At 39.2% G+C, this 20,941-nt stretch overlaps 1 protein-coding gene across 11 annotated transcripts in view; it reads left to right on the top strand.

Annotated features, from left to right (window-relative positions):
- Positions 1-20,941, top strand: part of TBC1D5 (TBC1 domain family member 5) — a 536,700-nt gene that overhangs the window by 430,671 nt on the left and 85,088 nt on the right. For all 11 annotated transcript variants that reach the window (XM_089911191.1, XM_089911192.1, XM_089911189.1 and 8 more), the window contains one exon: positions 1,611-1,696. In XM_089911191.1, the coding sequence (XP_089767317.1) occupies positions 1,611-1,696 (86 nt within the window). The remainder of the gene's footprint in view (positions 1-1,610; positions 1,697-20,941) is intronic.

Here is a 20,941-nt window from a genome sequence, read left to right as displayed (position 1 = left end):
TCAGCTACCAAGAGGAAACCTATGTAATTCCTAGAGAGCTAGAAGTTGCACTGTTAGACTTAATAGTATGGTAGTCATGGAAGCATCAGTTATCTTCATCAAGGCAATTCAGATTTGATTATTGTAGAACTGTGTTGAATACCAAACCAGTGGAGTAGTAGCTGGAGCTAAATCAAGGGATTGTCATTTTTGTCAGATGATTACGGCTGACTTGGAAGAGATATGAAAGGGTTGAGCTCTGTAAATATTCTCTTTTCAGCAGAAAAAGAAAAGGTCCATCATGGCCTTAAGATGCAGCTTGTTAGCTTGATGAATTTCAAACTATTTAACCTTAGCAATTATGTACCCCCGCCTACATGCAAGTATATCCGTGCCTTGGGATTATGTCTCCAAGGACTGATATCAAAGCATATTGGTAATTTTCTATTAAGATAAAATGCAGCCTTTTTATGCCTAGTTAGATCTCTCAAAGGACAGGGCATGCTCTTGTTCAAAGTCCTAATTATTAACTTGAGTTATATGTTCAGGTAAACATTGGAACACATTTATTTATAAGTTTTTAAAAACTAAGGAAAAATACATATAATTTAACCTTTCAGAGATGATGGTATTCATTTAAGTTATGCTATTAACGTGTTACATTTTTATAAACTGAAAGTGTATTTGATTAATTTGTATTTGCCTGAGGGACTTGATACTTTTAAATAATAGACATATTAAATAATAGCAACCTATGTAAATAGACACACCCAACCTAATGATTCAAGGACATTTCTGCAAGTTTATAAATAATACTACATGCCAGAAAGTACAGTGTGTTGCTGCTTTTATGAAAATGTGCATTGGTCAGTTTGCTTTTGTATTTCTACTACCTGGGCACTTATTAAACTCGTATATAAGAATAGATGACATAGAAAGTGCAAACTTCAAAAGAATTGCTGAATTCTGAAATAACTCATTCATTTTAGGAGAAGAAAGACTCGGTGTGCCATCTAGTGGGCATATATAGCACTTTGGTTATCAAAAACTAACTTGAGTTTTGCTCTTCTTCAGATGCAGCTTTCTTGACACTTTGTGTCTCCTAGGCCTTAGGCATAGATTATGCTGGGGTTAACCTCATATAATATTTCAGTTTTGTTGTAATTTTGTCTGATTGTATTTTGGAAAGGCATATTGAAAATGATCAAAATTATCAAAAAGAAATCTAATGAAAGGAATAAATCTGTGTGAACTATGAAACAGGTAAAAAGAAAATGTATTAAAACAATTTCAGTGTTTAATCAGACTAAGATCAGTTAAGGCAAAACTTCAACAATAAAAACAAACAAAAAAACAGGGAGTTCCCTGGCAGTCCAGTGGTTAGGTCTCGGCACTTTGACTGCTGTGGCCCAGATTCAATTCCTGGTCAGGGAATTAAGATCCCACAAGCCATGAGGCGCAGCCAAATTAAAAAAACAGAAAAACCCAAGCACATTAATTATTAAACTTCATTATTATACGTATTTTTTTCTGAAAGAATATAAAAACAATTGTTTCATTCTTTTATGTGTTAATGTATAATTTAAATAGCTTTATAACATTTTAATTTACTGCTTTTTTTTTTTCTATAGAGAAATCCAAGACCAGTGACTTATCAGTTCCATCCAAATTTAGATTATTACAAAGCCCGAGGAGCAGACCTCATGAATAAAAGCCGGTAAGTCCTCTTTCTCTGATGAAAGTCACTAAAATATTCTTGGAGATCGTCAGGAAATGTTACACATTTGCTGAAAATAATTTCCCAGATTTGAGTATGCCAATGGTTAATGCATGTAATGAATCTTTGTAAAATAAATTATCTGAGTTTTTTTTTAAGGCATGAGCAAAGGATGTATGTTGATGTCAGTAGTAAGGTGAAAAATTAAATAAATTTAAGAGTACTTGTTACAGATTGAAGTTTGGCAACTTTGTTCTTCTAACACTAAGAAACCTGAATAAATTGTGCCTGCTTGTGCAGTCTCTTTCTAGACCCTAGCTGTTGATTGAAAAGAAGCAGTTCTGTAATATATGTTTAAATTATTTCAGTAACAAAATTAAAACTGGGTTTCCCAACTGTCTTTAGAACTACACAATAAGCTTATAAATGCATCTTGTGTGTGCATTTGTGATTACATACATAGAAATTTTAAGGGTCACTGTAGGAATAAAAAAAAAATTAAAATCCTACTTTTAAAAGAAACTAACACTGGCATAAAGGGTTGATGAACAGTTTTGTTCTTTCATAATACTATACTCAGATGTCTTAAGAGTTAACTCATCAAACCAGAACCATCTCAAATTAGAACATAATTTCAAAATTTACTCTGGTAGACTAAAATGTTAGTCATGATAAATGCTGCAAGTTGTCCGAATTTTCTTCCTTAAGCATTTTGCCTCTGTGCTAGCTTTTCTTCAGTAGAATTCCAACAACCTAAATATACATGGCTGGAGTACACGTACATGATGTGTTCTGCTCCTACTTGGAGAGTTTTAAAAGAAGACATAATTCCCGACACATCGAAACTCATCGTCTGAGGGGTGAGAGGATTTTACAAGAAAGCAGCTAAATTTAAACGTGCATTTTGAACCCTTAGTGTAACGTTATTTTTAAATTACCCATCCTTGATTGAAGTCTGTCTCATGTTTTGAAGGGCTATGTAATTATAAGACCAGTTCTGTAGCCCACAAGGCTTCTGTGAAACTCTTTTCTGTTTGTTCATTTCATCTGATTCTTGGTTCACAAATAAAAGGTTTTTCCCTATAGTCACTTTGTTCATTTAATTTAACAAATTCTTCTTGAGTGCCAGACTCTCAGTATTCTAGGCATTGGAGATAGTGAACAAACCAGACAAAAATCCTAGCCCTCAGGAATCTTACAGTCTAATCACTTGTATTTCCTCCCTGTCAAGTATTTAGTTTTGATATGTTTTTTAAAAAGTATATTTTAGGTACTTTCTTCATACAAGATCTTTCCAGCTGGAGCTCCTTCTTCTCTCCCCTAATCTCCACCCTGCACCCCCTGCCCACCACCTCCCCCAGGTTAGTTTTCACAGGATGGCCTGTAAACTCTCAGTTTCCAGCAGATTAGATCACACTCCCACTTGAACCTCCAAAGGCTTCCTAATACCTCCCATAATCCAGTCTTCTTCCCTTGCCCCTCCCCTAATGACCTCATCTCCTCCACCCTCCCCTTCTCTTCCCTCTTGCTTGAGCTTGCCTGGGGCCATAGTGCTTCCCTGTTCTCCTCCCACCTCCCCTCTTCCTTTTCAGCTTCATGATTTATGGCTCAGCACAAATATCTCACACAAGGCAAGCCTATCTCTCTCTCACAGTTTTTTTTTTTATTGACATATAGTTGATTTACAATGTTGTGTTAATTTCTGCTGTACAGCAAAGTGATTCAGTTATACATGTATCTACATTTCTCTTCCATTATGGTTTATCACAGGATATTGAATATAGTTCCCTGTGCCATATGGTAAGACCTTGTTGTTTATCCATTCTCTGTATAATAGTTTGCATCTGCTAATCCCAAACTCCCACTCCATCCCTCCCCTCCCCACCCCGCCTTGGCAACCACAAGTCTGTTCTCTATGTCTGTCAGTCTGTTTCTGTTTTGTAGGTAGGTTCATTTGTGTCATATTTTAGATTCCATATATAAGTGATATCATATGGTATTTATCTTTCTATTTCTGACTTACATCTTCTTTTTCTATTCATCTGTCAATGGACATTTAGGTTGTTTCCATGTCCATGTCTTGGATATTGTAAATCGTGCTGCGATGAACATAGGGGTGCATGTATCTTTTCGAATCATAGTTTTGTCTGGATATATGCCCAGGAGTGGGATTGCAGAATCATATGGTAGCTCTATTTTTAGTTTTTTGAGGAACCTCAACACTGTTCTCCATAGTGGCTGTACCAATTCACATTCCCACCAACACTGCAAGAGGGTTCCCTTTCATCCACACCCTCTCCAGCATTTGTTGTTTGTAGACTTTTTGATGATGGCCATTCTGACTGGTGTGAGGTGAAACCTCATTGTAGTTGTGATTTGCATTTCTCTAATGATTAGTGATACTGAGCAGCTTTTCATGTGCCTGTTAGCGATCCATATGTTCACATAAGCCTCTCTTGACCTCCCTTTTGTCTTCACCTCCCTTGGTCACTCTCTACCCCACTGCCCCCATCTTATTTTCATAGCATTCTTTACTCACAGAAGTCATAGACATATGTATCATCTATCTCCCCAACCTCCCCACTAAAGTCAAGCCCACTGCAGGCAGGTCCCTTGTCTTACTCACTACTTGAGGGCACCTGGATAATCCTGGCTGGTGTGGGGAGGTTACTCAGTATTTGTTGTATGTATACATGATTCTATTTTTACATTTTTCAACATCTACTTTTTTTTTTTTTCAAAAAAGGAAATAGACTGTACCCTTTCCTTTTTCCCCTTGATGTTTTATCTCTCTTCCATTTAGCTTTCTGTCCCAGCATTTTTCTTCTCAAAAATGTTAGTTCTGTTTTATATATTTCCTTGTAAGCACATTGAGATTCTTACACAAAGTAACACTGTAAGGATGCAAGGCAGATTTCTCATCATCACTGTTGCAATTTCAGAGCTTGAAATTGAAACTGAACCAAGTAAAGTGTAGTGTGTGAAGACATCACAGACCAGCAAATGAGGAGAGAAAGAGTTCAGAGATGGTACTGGGAAACTTGACAAATCTTTTGAAAAGGTATCAACTTATAAACTTAACACACACCAGAATAAACTCTGAGTTAATCAAAGTTCATTCAAACAAGCAAACAGAAATAAAACACAAATGTCTGTCTGACCTCTAGTTACTAGACTTTTTAGCCTTAAAAGTAATGGAAGAAATCACAAAGGGAAGGACTGGTGGATTTTATTACACAACTGTTTTTAAGTAGATGTCAAAAATAAAATAAACTGAATCAAAAAGGAAACAGAAAATTGGGAAAATATTTGTAGTATAAATGACTGACAAACTATAATATCATTAATGTATAGAAACGTACACAGTTCAGTAAGAAACACAAGATCTGTTTCAGGGGCCATCACATCTCCTGACATACTCCTCTCTGCCCAGAGGATCTCAGCCCAGGTTCATGGCTTTACGTTCCATTTATGACTAAAGGGTCCTTCACTTAATATCTTCAGTCTGACCTCTTCCCTTGAACTCCAGACTCACATGTTCCAAACTAAACTCTTGATTCCACCTCCACACACCTGTTGTTCCCCCAGTGTTTCTGCATCACAATGAATGTCATGACCCAGTTGATCAACCCTTAGAATTGCCTTTAACTCTTCTTCTTCTCTGACATCACACGTCAAGTGCATCAGCAACTCCTATTCAAACTATATCCTGAACTAAGCCACTTACCTCTCTCTGCAGTGGTGGCACCAAGTCACGTGGCCTTGCCCATCTCACCCCCACGGTCTCCTAACCCATCTCCCTATGCAAGTCCAATCATATCACTCTTCTGCTCAGAGCCCTTCCGTGGCTTCCCAAAACATTTGGGGTCAAATCCAAAGCCTTTTCAGTGGTCTGCAAGGCAGGCCCTACATGATCCTGTCTCTCCAACCCCACCACCCTGCTCTCTTGTTCACTGGACTGCAGCCACACCGGGCTGCTTACCATCCCTCCAGCTCTCGAACAAGTTCCCACTTCAGGAGCTTTGAGCTTGTTTCTCCCCGTGTCTGGGTTCTTCCCCAAGAATCCACATGGCACACTTACTGCTCAGTCTGTGTTCAAATATCGTCTCTTCAGAGAACCTCTCTTTGACTGCCCTGTCTAAAATAATGGACCACTCTACTCTGTCCCTCTAATTTGCTTTGTTATTGTTTTTTGTGGGGCTTTTTTTTAATAGCTGAAATGGTATTTTTAATTTTTTTTCAGCTTTTCAGTTTGTTTTTATAGTTTGTTTCTTGCATTGAAATGTAAACTCTGCATGTTTGTCTTGTTAACTGTCTTATCCTCAGCACCTAAAATAGTGCCTAGAATATAGTAGGCACTCAATGAAAGTATTGCAAACAGCAAATAAACATTTAAAAAGCTGTTCAAACTCATAATTAATCAAATAAATGTGTAATTAATTAAAACACCTATGAAGCACTGTTTTTCACCTTTCAAATTAGCAAATTAAAAATAAACGAGGCAGAGGTGAGTAAATCATCACGATCTACTGTACGGCCTAGGCCCATAGTTAATAATACTATATTGTGTACTTAAAATTTGCTAAGCGAGTAGACCTTAAGTGTTCTTATCACAAAAAATAAAATAAATAAAAATAGTAGTGATAAAGAGGGTGGGAGGAAACTTTTGGGGGTGATGGTTAGGTTTATGGCATAGATTGTGGTGATAGTTTCACAGATGTGTACTTATCTCCAAACTTATCAAGTTGTACACTTTAAATGGGTACAGCCGTTGTATGTCCGTTATACCTCAATAAAGTGGTTTTGAATGAATGAATGAATAAATGGGCAAGCTAGCACCAGTGAAGGTGAACGGATATCCTTAGTCACCAATACAGGGAGTATAAGTTGAGACAAGCTTGGTAATCTTGCCAAATAGTACTCCTAATTCTGTATGTAGCCCTTATAACTACCACATTATTCCCCAGAGGTTTGTTTATCCTGCCACTACTTTATCCATGATCAGAAACTATTGTAGCTGCAAAATCCTTGGGAAAGTCCCCCTTTAGCTATTTAATGCCTAAGATGCTTTTACCAAGCTGGACCCTTCAGCCATAATTAGCCTTGCAACTACTTTCTTAGCTGTATAGAGGCTATTAAAGAGTTAATGCATTGGGACTGTCATTGAGCAGCAAGACAGGTAGTGGGGATGGTCTAGAGGTAATTTATATCCTCATGGGGGAACCCCGAGCAGGGATCAGTTAGCAGAGGACAGACAAGAGGCAGGCAGACACCTGGAAAGCAGGGAGCTAATACTTGCTATGTCTAGGGCAATGGACTTCTATTTGTGTTGCTTATCCAAATGAGGGATGAGGATGCAAAGATGACATGTGATTTTGAGATAAGAATATCTCTAGAAATCAAGAAGCCTGATTTCTCTTCTCTGCTTTACCATGGATTGCTATAATTAAGTCTTTAAACGCAAGTGCCTAGGTATTTTAGTGGTAGATTTTCCATTACGTGTGTGGGTAATAGTCACTGTGCTCTGATTTTACTTACTTGCAAATTTCTCTTTAAAAATGGGAATTGACATTTTGTTATTCATTCAATTTTTGAGCTCAGAACAATAATTTAACACTCAAATCCTGCTCCAATTTTGTCCTTAAATAACCATAAATTGCTGCTATACATATTTTTTTTAAAAAAAGCACATCTAAATTGTGACTGGTCTTCAGAAAGACCCATCTAATTTACTCAGGAATCTATGACCACTGAAGTGCCCAATTGAGAAGTCATGGAACAGAATTTAATAGTTTTTAAATACTGCAACCTCTTATAGTAAGAGTAGAATCTCATACCTTCTTTATTCCAGAACATTCATGGGTTTTCTGTTTTGAAAATGACAGAACACAATTTCTCAGAATGTGTAGTTTTTATCTGCTCTGCAGAGGTGATGAAATAATCACGCCTGAGCTGTCAGCAGTGACTCAAGGCCACGTGTCACTTTATCTAGTGGTGCCTTTTTTTTTTTTTTTTTTGCTGTATGCGGGCCTCTCACTACTGTGGCCTCTCCCGTTGCGGAGCACAGGCTCCGGACGCGCAGGCTCAACGGCCACGGCTCACTGGCCCAGCCGCTCCGCGGCACGTGGGATCTTCCCGGACCGGGGCACCAAGAACCCGTGTCCCCTGCCTCGGCAGGCGGACTCTCAACCACTGCGCCACCAGGGAAGCCCCTAGTGGTGCCTTTTTACAGACTCCACAACTATAGGTCTTTTGGCTTGCTTAAGCAATTTCACGTCACCAAAGTTAGATATTTCGCTTGATTAAATGAGACCTTGGTAGAGATGGAAGAAACCAAGCTCAGTTCCTGATCTGCCCACTCACCAGATCAGCAATAGCATTCTCTGTGCTAATATTCCCAGCTTTCCTCTGCCTTGTGTCAGAGCTTAAACAACTTAACTGATACCAATAATGAAAGATTCCAGAATTAGAATTCTGGCAGGTACAGGCCTCTGGCAGACCTCTACTAAAGGCCCCTTGTCAGGATCCCTGCATGGGATCCAGCAGGAAGCCAGGGAAAGATGATTCTAATAAGAGTGTTCGCTGGGCTTTGAAGATGTTTTCCACATTCCTCAGCTGGGCTCCAGTGACGAAGTAGTGATGGCGTCCAGTCCATTTTTACCCCAAGAATGCCTGATGGCCAATAATTTTCCGTCTCTCCTTGGGATCAGGATCTGCCTCAGCTTAGGAGCATTCTTCTCAGGACCTGACTTAAACAAGAATGTCCTACAAAAGTGCGTGATCCCAGGAAGCTCAGGAATTCTTCTGCCCGTTGTCATCTTATGCTAGAATTTGAGCTTTGTGAGAACAGGGACCACATCTGCCTCTGTCATTGCTGTTTCCTCAGCACCTGGCACAGAGAACACATTCAAATACTGGTGAAATGATTGAATGCTTTCTAGCCTCATTTATAGAGGAACCATATGGATGTCAGGGACTGAATCCTAGAATCTTCATATTGCCAGGGCCTAGCACAGTACCTGGCACTGTTTCTAGTATTCAGTGAGTATTTAGTTTAATGACTGAATAAATAAATACTGTTTTGAATACCTAAAAGGCATTATAAAATTCTTCTGGCCAATTTCCATTTTATATGGTCCACAAGATTTTTAAATTAGGCTTTATTGTATTTACTCAGAAGTATTTTATTGCTAAAATATGGTAAAGAAATAATATGCTAATGATATTTCCCAAGTCATAAAGCCAAGAAGTCCATTGTTATAGTCCCTTAGTAGTTAATTGGCTAATCAGAATTTTAAAGGACACTGATTTCTATATAAATGTAATTTTGTGATATTTTTGTGCTCAAATAAGAGTTTATGCTATAAACAATTCTATGTCTGAAATGCTTTTTCTCTTGTATCAGAGAGAGTTGTTAATTCCTAACCAATTTAGGTAAATTGGTAAAACTATCTCCTGTTTAGGGCAGAGTAAATAACTCTTTCTCCTGTTTTAAAAAATTTAAGTGTAATTTGTACACAAAACACAGATCTTAAGTGTTCAGTCTGATGAGTTTTGACAGCTGTGTATACCCCTGTAAGCACCATCTAAAACAATATATCTGGAGTGAACATTTCTTTCACCCGAGAATTCCCTGGTGTCCCTTTACGGTCAATTCCAACCCTTCATCCCAAGGCAACCACTGTCTGATTTCTATTACCTTATATTAGTTTTGCCTTTTCTTGAGCTTCCCATAAATAGAGCCACACAGTATGCACTCATTTTTGTCTAGCTTTCTTCATTCAGACTAATGTTTTTGCAATTCATGCGTGTTGTTGCATGTATCAGTAGTTTCTTCCTTTAGATTGTTGAGTTGTATTCCACTATACAATGTATCACAAGTTGTTTATCTATTCTCTTGTTGATAGATACTGGGTTATTTCCAGATTTGGGGTGTTATGAACAAGACTGCTAAGAGCATTCTTGTACAGGTGTTTTGATGTTTTTGTTTGTTGTTTTTGGTTTTGGTGTTTATCTTTCCCTTGGGTAAACATTTAGAAATTAAATTGTCCTAATGGATAGATCTATGTTTAACTTTATAAGAAACTACAAACTGTTTTACAAAGTAATTATACCTTTTTCCACTCTCATCAGGAATATATGGGGGTTCTAACTGCTCTTCATCTTTGCCAACATTCGCTACTGTCAGTCTTTCTGATTTTATCTATTCTAGTTGGTGTGAAAATGCTATCTCATTGTGTTTTAATTTGCATTTTCCTGGGCATCTTTTCATAGAATATTGGTGATTTGTATATCTTCTTTTGTGAACTGTCCAGGTTGTTTGCCTGTGTTTAATGGGTTGTTTGTCTTTTTATTCTTGATTTGTAAGAATACTTTATATATTCTGGATGGAAGTCTTTGTCAGATAAATGTACTGCAAATATTATCCTCCCCCAGTGTGTGGCTTGCCTGTTCATTTTCTTAGTGATATCTTCTGATGAGCAGAAAATTATTATTTCAGTGAAGTTTCTTTTACCAGTTTTTTTCTTCTGTGGCTAGTGCATTTTATTTTCCTATTGAAGAAATCTCCTACCTAAGACTCACCTTAGTTTCCATTGTTGAGGGTCCTTAAGACCATGCTCGGCTTCGAAGTTTCACTAGAAGGACTCACAGAACTCAGAAAAGCTGATAGACTCATGTTTATAGTATACTGTGGCAAAAGATTATAGATTAAAATCAGGAAGGGAAAAAGGTTGGTGTTGTAGACTGAAAAAATGCACAACCTAGAAGCTGAGGGTTATGTTTTATTCGGCGGACTTTCTGAGGTCTTCAAGCCAGGGAGACAGGACTCTCAGATCACTCTGAGGGACTGCTCTGAAGAGGCAAGGGGGGAGCCAGGATATACAGTAGTTTTTGCGACAAATACCAGGTAGTCGGAACATCAAAAGTTTACTGTTAATTAAAGAAAACCAGACATCTCACGTTAAAGAATGGAGCGCTTTTCTACGTATGGGAAGATGCAAGAGTCTGGGCTCACTGAAATCATTGCTTTGATATGCACCTCAGCTACCTGGGGCCAGCATCCTGTGCTTTCTCATCCAGGGTCTCCTCAGGGTGCACCGTCGGGGTGGCTGCAGCAGTTGACTGCTAGATGGTGGGCATTCGGTTTCCATCCTGAGTTCCCTCAGGGCTCACCACTGGGGAGGCTACAATGTGATGGCTTGATGGCTGCAGCATCCTCTGTTTACTGATATGGCAGGCAACATTTTTCACTCAGAGTCTTAAGAGAAACCAGGTACAACTTTCCAGGTGTCCGCTCCCAGTGGACTGCTTAAATCTCCTGGGAACCATGTAGGGCAACACATGTGAAGTGTTGCCAACCAGGGAAGCTCACCCAGGACTTGGTGACCCCAAGGTTTGTTATTAGAGGTCAGCCATGTAGTCATGAAGCAACCATGTGACTAACATTAGCTACTCCATCTCCAGTTCCCTCCAGAGGTCAGACTGATATAGTGTGGCAGGGGCCCAGGTTGAACAGAAACAGACTTTTACCATAAATCTGATTGTTAGCATAAACTTTGGTGTGGCTCAAGGCCCCAGGTCTACAAAGACACTTTTATCAGGTTGGATATTCCAAGGGCTAGAGGAGATTATCTCCCAGTTGTCCCTCGAGGTCCAGTCCTAAACAATGTTGGAATGTGCAGGATTGGGACAGTCCAGGCCCGCTGAGTTAGCCCTTTACTGTACAGTCTCAAAGGTATTCTGTATTCTTCTAAAAGCTCTGTGGTTCTAACATTTGTATTAAATCTGTGGTCCACGTCAAGTTAATGTCTGTGTGTGGAGTGAGATAAAAATTAAAGTCCATCTTTTTCCATAAAGGTATCCAGCAGTTCAGTACCACTTGTTTAAAAGTCTTTCCTTTCCCCATTGAATTAAATTGGATCCTTGGTTGAAAATCAATTGACTATATAGATATAAGCCAATTTCTGGACCTTCTATTCTTTCTCTAGTACCACACTAACTGAATTATGTAGCTTTATAGCAAGTCTTGATTTTAAATAGCCTGAATCCTCCAACTTTATTCTTTTTTTTATTATTTTGGCTATTCTGGGTTCTTTGCATTTCCTTATAAATTTTAGAATCTACGTGTCAACTTCTATAAAAATTATTGGGATTTTGGTTGGAATTACACTGAATCTATAGATCAATTTGGAAAGAACTGATACCTTAATATTATTGAATTATCTAATCCATGAACATGGACTATCTCTTCATTCAATTAGTCTTCTTCACATTCCCTCAGTAGTGTTTTATAGTTTTTAGTGCAGAAGTCTTGTATATATTTTTTTTCAATTGAGAGAAAATAAATTCCTCTTTTTTTCTGCATCTAACCTGTTCCCTTCCATGGCTGTACTTTTTTTAATGTGACTGTTTCCTTGGACTTTTATGTGCACTCACACTTTCTTTATCTTTATTGGCTCCCATACCTCCTTCCTTAAAACCCTTAACAGTTGATTCTTGATACATGTTAAGTACAGCTGCTTGTGATTTTTTTTTAAATTGTGAAGATATATAGTGATTCTCAAAGTGAAGGTAGAGAGGTGAAGAGGGCAAAACTCCCCACCAGGTGGGCATCTCAGAACTTTATCCTCTTCCATTCTGATGTATTTCCCTAGGCCAGAGACTCCCATGGGCCACGGTTAACGGGAGAGATTTGTATCCCTCTCAGATACTGGGTCAGAAAATAAATTAGTTGAAAACCACCACTCTAGAAGTAGAAACCTCAAAATTTATTCCTAGAGATATGTCTTGGGGAGTTTATCTCATGATTTTATACAACCACGATTAATGTGTAATTGCTAATTATTTGTTATATTAAACAAATATTACAAATTGTGTTCAGACCCAATTAGGTGAGCCCTACAGTCTAGCTTATATCCACCCTCTCATGAGGGCTAGCTTTTCTATCCCTAACAAGCACTCCTTTTGCTTCACATAACAGTCACAAAGATTTACATGCCACACGCAAAATAACCATGGTCTTCCTAGATGAAAGGAAACATGTTTCACTTGAAAGGCAGATTCCTAAGGAATAAGTAATAGCAAACTAACTTTTATCACATAGTTTTTATAAAGGCCTATAAAATCTTGAGTTTCTTGAGATATGGAGAGAGTTCATTTTCTAAGTTAATAGAAACCTCACAGTATGGCAAACAGATTAGAATTACATATAGATGTCTTTCATTGAAGCAAATTCGATACACTCAACCTTAAAGGTAAAGAATTAAGAAAGTTGGAAACCAATTCATTTTATAGAATTGAGACCTTCAGCTTAGAGAATTTGTGAGTAGAAGTACATGATGAACGTTAGCTCAAATGTTAGAATCATTTGGAAAAGTATTATTTTGCAACCATGGCAACTGTTTTAAATTTCCAAATAAAAGATGGATGTATATAATAAGCATTCTGAAAGAGGTAAATATGAATCATAATCCATTCAGGGTACATCAATAATGACAGACTAGAAAATTACAGAGATGCAAAGAGAATATTTTTTCTATCCAAAAACCAAAGTCTCATATTTATATTTACTTTTTCCAGCTACTCCTTGCACTTAAGAAGATAATTTTAAAGTAAGTTATATGTTTTTATGATGGAAAAAAGTATAGGTAGGATGAGGTGAGAATATGATAGAAAGAAAAGGAGATTTTGATGGAAGGAGAAGGAAAAGAATAGAGAAAAAAGGCCTCAGAGGGAAGATGAACATAGAGGAGGAAGGAGAGGTGAAAAGAACAGAATAGAAACTGAGCGTGGAAATAAGGAGGCAGGGCAGACAGGTAGGCCCCTGAGTTTGAGATGGGTTTGGTCAGCATCCCTCAAGGGCCCACACTATCATTCAGGCCTCTTTTTGGTCCTGTAATCTTAGCAGGATGGTGAATGTGATGGTAGAAGCCATTTGGCTCAGCTGATCACAAGCTGTCAGAGTCAGAAGGGGCTTTCACTGAACCCTGCCTCTCACCCATGCCAGGGCCAGGGAGCCTGTGTGTCTGAAAATGATTTTCTAATCTCTACTTACACAGTTCCAGAAACGGAGCTCTTACTATTTTAAATTGAGCCTGTGAAATCACTAGAAAGGATTTCCTGTGTCATAGCCTTTTAACTGTCTTCTGTTACTGTCTGTAACTTTTGTAAACTTATTTTTTAAAAGCCACGCGAAGAAGCGCTGCTTTCCCTCATGGCAGCTCTCACAGTACTGGAGGACTTGCTCCCCTGCTTTTTTAGCCATTTCTCTTCCATCGTAATTTTCATACCTCCCTACTGTTCCACTCCATTTTATAGACACAGAATTCAGTTCTGCCAGAAATTAATGCATCACCAAAACAGTCTGCCATGATTGTACAGTTAGTTACCTCCTGCAGTGTAGACAGTCAGCTAGTATTTCTAGCCACATATCATATTTACTATTAAAGGAAAACGTGTTTCCTATAAGAGGTTAATATATACTTACTATATATAGATACCATATTTACTTTTGAGGGATAATTTCACAGGGTACAGAATTCTAGGTTGGTGGTTTTTTCTCTCAAAACTTTACATATTCACTGCACTCCCTTCTTGCATACGTGGTTTCTGAGGATAATTAGAATGTTGTTCTTATTTTTGCTCCTCTATAGGTAAGCTGTTTTTTTTCCTCGGGCTTATTTCAGGATTTTTTTTTTCCTGTGATTTTCCATAGTTTAAAAATGATATGACTAAGCATAGTTTTTTTTTGGCATTTTTCTTGCCTGGTGTTCTCTGAACTTCCTGGATCTTTGGTTTGTTGACTGACATTAATTTGGGGGAAATTCTCAGTCATTGTTTCAAATATTTCTTCTGTTCTTTTCTCTCTTTCTTCTTCTGGTATTCCCATTATTTGAATGTTACATCTTTTAGGGTTGTCCCACAATTCTTGGATATTCTGCTCTGCTTTTTCTGTCTTTTCTGTTTGCTTGGGGAGTTTCTATTGAAATATCCTCAACCTCAGAGATTCTTTCCTCAGCCATGTCCATCAATAATAAGCCCATCAAAGACATACTTTGTTTATGTTACAGTATTTTTGATCTCTGTCATTTCTTTTTTTTTTTCCTTAGAATTTCCTCCCCTCTGCTTATATTTCCTATCTGTTCTTGCATGCTGTATACTTTATTCCTTAAGAGTCTTTAGCATTTTAATCATAGTGATTTAAAATTTCCAGTCTGATAATTCCAACATCCCTGCTGTATCTGAGTCTGGTTCTGAAGCTTGGTCGCTCTCTCTCTTCAAAGTATGCTTTTTGCTTTTTTAGTATATCTTTTAATTTTTTTTTTTTAATAGTTGGACATGTTGTACTGGGTAAAAGGAACTCCAGAAATAGGCCTTTAGTAATGTGGTGATAAGGTGTGGAGGAAAGGAAGCATTCTATGGTCCTATGATTAGGTCTCAATCTTTTAGTGAGCCTGGGCTTCCAGACTGTGAACTTGACACATGCCTCTCAGCTGCAGCCCCCACCAACATCAGGTGGAACAGGACGGCTAGAGGGGGCTGGGGTTGGGTACTTGCCTTCCCCCAGGTCAGTTAGGCTCGGCAAAAATCCCTGTAGGTTGGACTCTGGTTAAATATTTCTCCTGAGGGCAGACCATTTAAGAAGAACAAGATGCTCTGGTGTATTTCAAATGGTTCCTTTTCCTCTACCCCTGCCAGAAGCACAATTTTTCTCCCATATTTACCATGAGAACCTGGTAGAGCTCCAGGAGGTAAAACTCGCTGAAGTTTGGGCTGCCCCTCCACCCTCCTGACTGGGTCCCCTGGGAGATTTTAACTCTCAAGTTTGTCCACACTGAGCTTCTAGCAATTCAGCCACAGTTCCAATTTCCCTACCCCAGCCCTGGTTCTTGTGGGTTTCTGCTCTGGTAGGTCGTGATCCTCTGTATTCACCCGTCACTCTCTCCGATCTGGGTGACAGCAGTTTGCCCTTTGACCTCACTTCTCTTATGGATCTAAGAAAAAAATGTTGATTTTTTTTTCAGTTTGTTCAGCTTTTTACTTGTTGTTAGGACAGTGTAAAGACTTCCAAGCATTTTACACGCTTGCCTGGAAACCCAGAAGTTCACTCATCTAGAATTAATGTACCCCAAGAATCTTATTTTTCTCCTGCAACATCATTATGGGCTCAGATTAACCTTGTAGACCAGACCAAAACATTCATTTTTGGGAGCTTGACTTTTTGTTTTTTAATATGAACTCACGTTAATCCATGCCTCCCTATTCTATCTGTAATGAGCAGTTGTCAAAAGTTTTAACCTAAGTGTATAAGCTTTTATTTATCTTCATTAAATGTTATGTGTTTCATTTATTTCTCATGCTACCTTCTTGAGAGTATTTTAAATTTTGATTATTTTATCTGATGTATTGGGTGCCTCTGCAGCTTTTGGTCTAAAATTCATAAGCCCATGTTCTCTTTCTTCAAGTCTTAAAACTATAGGATCTTCTATCTCAAAGGGACACAAAATATCATATAACTCAGCCCCCATGGTTTAAAGATAAGGAAACTAAGGTCCAGACAACAGGCTAAATAACTCTTCCAAGTTACGCAATTCAGTGACAGAAGATTATGACCTTTAAAAAAAAGGACTGGTGAGGAGGTCTGTGAACCAAGTCTGAGACACATGTCACCAAAGGGGTGCTAGAACATTCAGCGGTACACGTGAGGTACAGTTGTTCAGCTGTAACTAAGTGTGTATTATCCTCCATTATATCCACTGCACCTTGATAAAATCCAACAGAGGTCAGCGCTTCAGATAAGAAATAAAGTTGTCTTAGAATGACTTGTTTTTAGTGAACCAGACTGGCTACTTGTAATAAACACAGCCATTTCCAAGTAATTAGTAAAAATATTTGTATAAACCAGTCTATTTTACAGTTTGGTTTCCACACTCCTTTTGAAAAATCAGAATATTTCCCCACTTCCATTCTCTGATATTTCTATTTTTATTTAATAAAACAAAATGAGTAATATACTTAAGAGAAACCCAACTGTCTAAAATTTTAAATGTATCTAAATAACAATTGGATCAACAGACTATTTGAAAATGTGAGGGAAAATCTTTGATGCAATTGCTTTAATTTTTAAAATATTTATTTATTTTATTTATTTACTTGGTTGTGCTGGGTCTTAGTTGTGGCAGGCAGGCTCCTTAGTTGCAGTTCACAGGCCCCTTATTTGTGGCTCACCGGCTCCTTAGTTGTGGCATGCGAACCCTTAGTTGCGGCATGCATGTGGGATCGTGCAGGGGCCCCCTGCATTGGGAGCAAGGAGTCTTAACCACTATACCATCGGGGAAGCCCTGATGCTATTGCTTTAATCAGATGCAAATGTGCAGCTTTAAATACTTATATTGGGAAAAAGAGAAAATGAGTAAGTGAATGAATGAATGAACCAAGCATTCAACCTTTGGGAATATAGATAAAATAATTAAAAATGAGTTGAAAACTCATTATTTGACAAAAATATAAACAAGCATTTAACAACATTTTATTGCAAGAGGAGTGAAATAAACAAATATTAGATACTTAATATCAGACTTGAAAGAAATCTGTAGGTAAGAAGGAAATAAATCAGGGTGGTGAAAAGATTTGGATACCAGGAAATGAAAGAAGGTTGTGGAGAGTTTTTACAGAGGCGATACTTTTTTTTTTTTTAAGTTTTAGAAAGGTTTTAGAAGCTGAATGAGAGCAGTTCATGATCCTGGGAATTAAGAAGGCATTGGAGACCCTAGAATCTCTTTCAGTAAACAGAGTGTGAGTTAGAAAGGCAGACTGCAAGAGATCAAGTTGGTAGGAAGAAGGTAGAAGAGGCAGCAAGAGTCACCCACTTTCAGAATTTCAGAAACTGTACACAAAGGGCCCAACAGTGAAGCCAGGTTGGGTTCTGGTACAGGTATTTCGAAGGATTCATGGATCTTCAGGAAGATGCCTCTGTTGCTGCTGATTTAACCCACTGAAGAGGCTGTGCTAAAAGAAAGTTCCTGGCACAATTTCCAAACAATCCCTCCTAGGTGATACTGTTTTTAATAATAGTATGTAGTGTAGACGACAGTAACAAAAAACTTTGATTACACAGAGCCAGTTGCTCATTAGATTTGGTGTTCAATGTCTTGTTAACTCTAAAGCCCTCTTAGCATTTCTTTTAACACTATTTACACATTGCCGCCATCTTTTTTTGTTTTGTTTTGTTTTGGTTTTTGTGGCTTTTTGTGTTTTTTTGTGGTACGCGGACCTCTCTCACTGTTGTGGCCTCTCCCGTTGCGGAGCACAGGCTCCAGACGCGCAGGCTCAGTGGCCATGGCTTACGGGCCCAGCCGCTCCGCGGCATGTGGGATCTTCCCGGACCGGGGCACGAACCCGCGTCCCCTGCATCGGCAGGCGGACTCCCAACCACTGCGCCACCAGGGAAGCCCCATTGCCGCCATCTTTAATCCAATCCAGTCCGGTCCTCACTGTCCATCAGATCTCTTGACAACTGCATTAATTTTCATGAATTTAGCACACGTGACTTGACAGCCAATAATAATTGTTGCAGAATGTTTAGTGTGTCTTGCGAAGACCGCTGCTGCTAATATTTAAGGTCTCTCTTAGCTAACTTTGTCATAAAAGTTGTCATGCCTGAAACACAAACAGCGGGCAGCATGCTTAGCATGCCTGCTCTAGAAGTACATGGGTTATAATTGTTTCTACCTGAAAATAGTCACCTTCAATAGTTGTTTTCAAAATTCTTCTTATTCTTCTGGAAGCATGGGTAGTGGATGAGGGGGAAATTGGTTGAAAACAAAAAACGTTCAAAAAAGGAAAACAGCGCTCATCCTCTTTTAAGAGCTATTCAGATGAAAAATGGTTCGGCATGAGCTTGATCTGTGTGTTTTTCATGGTTTGTAGTAGTAATGAAGATGCCATAACCATAGTCTCTTGATAATGCTCTAGCAGTTTCTTAGTACTTTTATCAACATATGAATTTTAGAACTGGCAATATGGGAATTTGACTAGTACATTTTTGTTTATAAAAAAAGGGTAACAACATTATAACTTCTTCATATCCGTGAATTATGGATCTTGACTTGCATACAAGCGCAACTAAACTGCAGTGGAACTTCAGTATCCTGATAACCCTTCTTTCCACTATGACTCGCGAGAAAGGGGGATGCAGGCAGGCTGCTGAGTGCACTGAGTGCCAGAGGGGAACGCCTTCTGAATCCAGAATTTATGAGTTCTTTACATGTCATTCATTCTTTTTCTCAATAAACATGTATTGAGCGCCTTCTCTGTTGCCAAGCTGTAGTGTCTATACATTGAGAGGTCTCTACTTCCTTAGGAAGCGTATAAAAATTGGAAATAGGGCTTCCCTGGCGGCGCAGTGGTTGAGAGTCTGCCTGCCGATGCAGGGGACATGGGTTCGTGCCCCGGTCCGGGAAGATCCCACATGCCGAGGAGCAGCTGGGCCCGTGAGCCATGGCTGCTGAGCCTGCGCGTCCGGAGCCTGTGCTCCGCAACGGGAGAGGCCACAGCGCTGAGAGGCCCGCGTACCGCAAAAAAATAAATAAATGAATAAAAAATTGGAAATAAGTGGTGCATCATCACTATATATCCTCATCTCCACTAGGAAACATTATTTTCAATAATTTTTCGAAGAACATTAAATAGCTTTGTTCTTTAAAGATGAAATGATGCAAAACGAACCATTTGAAAAAGGATTTTTTTTCACATTTCATGCGTTATAAATGAATAGCTCGTTTCTTTTATAAAGCAAATTCCAGGTTTTAAATTTGATTTGTCCAATCTCTGAAGCAATATAAGTTTCCCATACCTAGCCCATAATATTAGCTAGGACCGTTAAAGACTTTATGGAAGGAAGAAGCATAGTGTTCTTTGCTTTTTATTACAGAACTCTGGATCAGTTCTGTTCTAGCGCCCTATCTAGTAACGGCAAGGTTACAGCTGTCATATAAAAAGTAGGAGAATTACCATGTAAGTGCTGCCAGGTAGATCTGAGAGGACGAAATGATGGCAAAATTCAAGGTAACTAAAATCATAACAAGTGGATCCCTCAAACTTGATTTTCAGTTTTCTGCTTTTATGAAAAAGAAGCTAAATGTGAGAAAACAAGCTTCTATTAATGATTGGGCAGTAAAAATGCAAACTTTGATATTGACATGGTCAGCCTCCTACAACTAAAATAATTTATAATCATAACTGGTCTTTCACGTAATAGCCCTGAGATACTTCAAGATGATGAATCATTTGGGAAGTAATCATTCATTTTAGCCAATGTTGACTTGGTGTCCTCTATCTGCCAGACAGAGCACAGGTGCTGGCAAACCCTGGTGTCCGAGAGAGGACCTGTCTGAGAGGGAGCGGGGAGTGGAGGGCAGTTGGCTGCTGCTGAGACGTGACGCGAAGTAAGGGTGGACCTTTGCTCTGCGGAGTCATTGGTGACCTCCAGGGGTGGTTTCAGAGCGATGGCAAGGAGGCCACAGCCAGACCTTAGTGGGCCAGGACTGGAGAAGCACAAGTAGCACATTAAGACACTTCTGAAAAGACCTGTTGTGAGGAGGGAAAGAAGTAGGACGGTAACCAGGAAGGAATGCGGGTTCAAAGGAGAAGTTGGGAGACGCGCGCGCGCGCGCACACACACACACACCACGGTTGTGTGCTCATGGGAAAGATACGGTAGAAAGGGGGAAATGGTGATGCAGGAGAGCAAGATCCAGGAGCAACAGTCTCCAAAGGTCAGAGCAGATGGGATCTCCCCGCACGTGGGGAGGCGGGCCGTGGCCAGGAGCAAGGGACGCTTCCTCCATGGGAATAGGTGTAAAGGCTTAGACTACAGGCAGACGCAGCTGCCTTTTAACACATGTTTCTAGAACACCTGTTATGTTCTAGGCGACTGGCAACATGGCAGAGAGACCGAAGTCCTGTCTCCATGGAACATTTATTCCAGTGGGGGTTGGGGGAGGTGGACAGATCATAGCCAAATAAGTAAAATATGTAGTATGTCAGATGATGCAAAGCACCATCAGGAAGAGTAAAGCAGGGACGTGGGGAAGGAGGATACGGAACGCGGGGACGGTAGTGTGGGGTGAGGGTGGACCCAATTCTCGTGGACCAGAGCCCTTGATGTACTTCTATGAACTGACTTCATGGCTCTCAGACACATTTATTTTTCAAAGTCAGATTAAATATGGCCTTGTTCCCACA

Source organism: Delphinapterus leucas, chromosome 4, assembly GCF_059928025.1.
Source record: "Delphinapterus leucas isolate spDelLeu-1000000601 "Yukka" chromosome 4, BTC_Dleu_Yukka2, whole genome shotgun sequence".
Lineage (NCBI taxonomy): Eukaryota > Metazoa > Chordata > Mammalia > Artiodactyla > Monodontidae > Delphinapterus > Delphinapterus leucas.
This window is presented reverse-complemented; position numbering and strand designations above follow the sequence as displayed.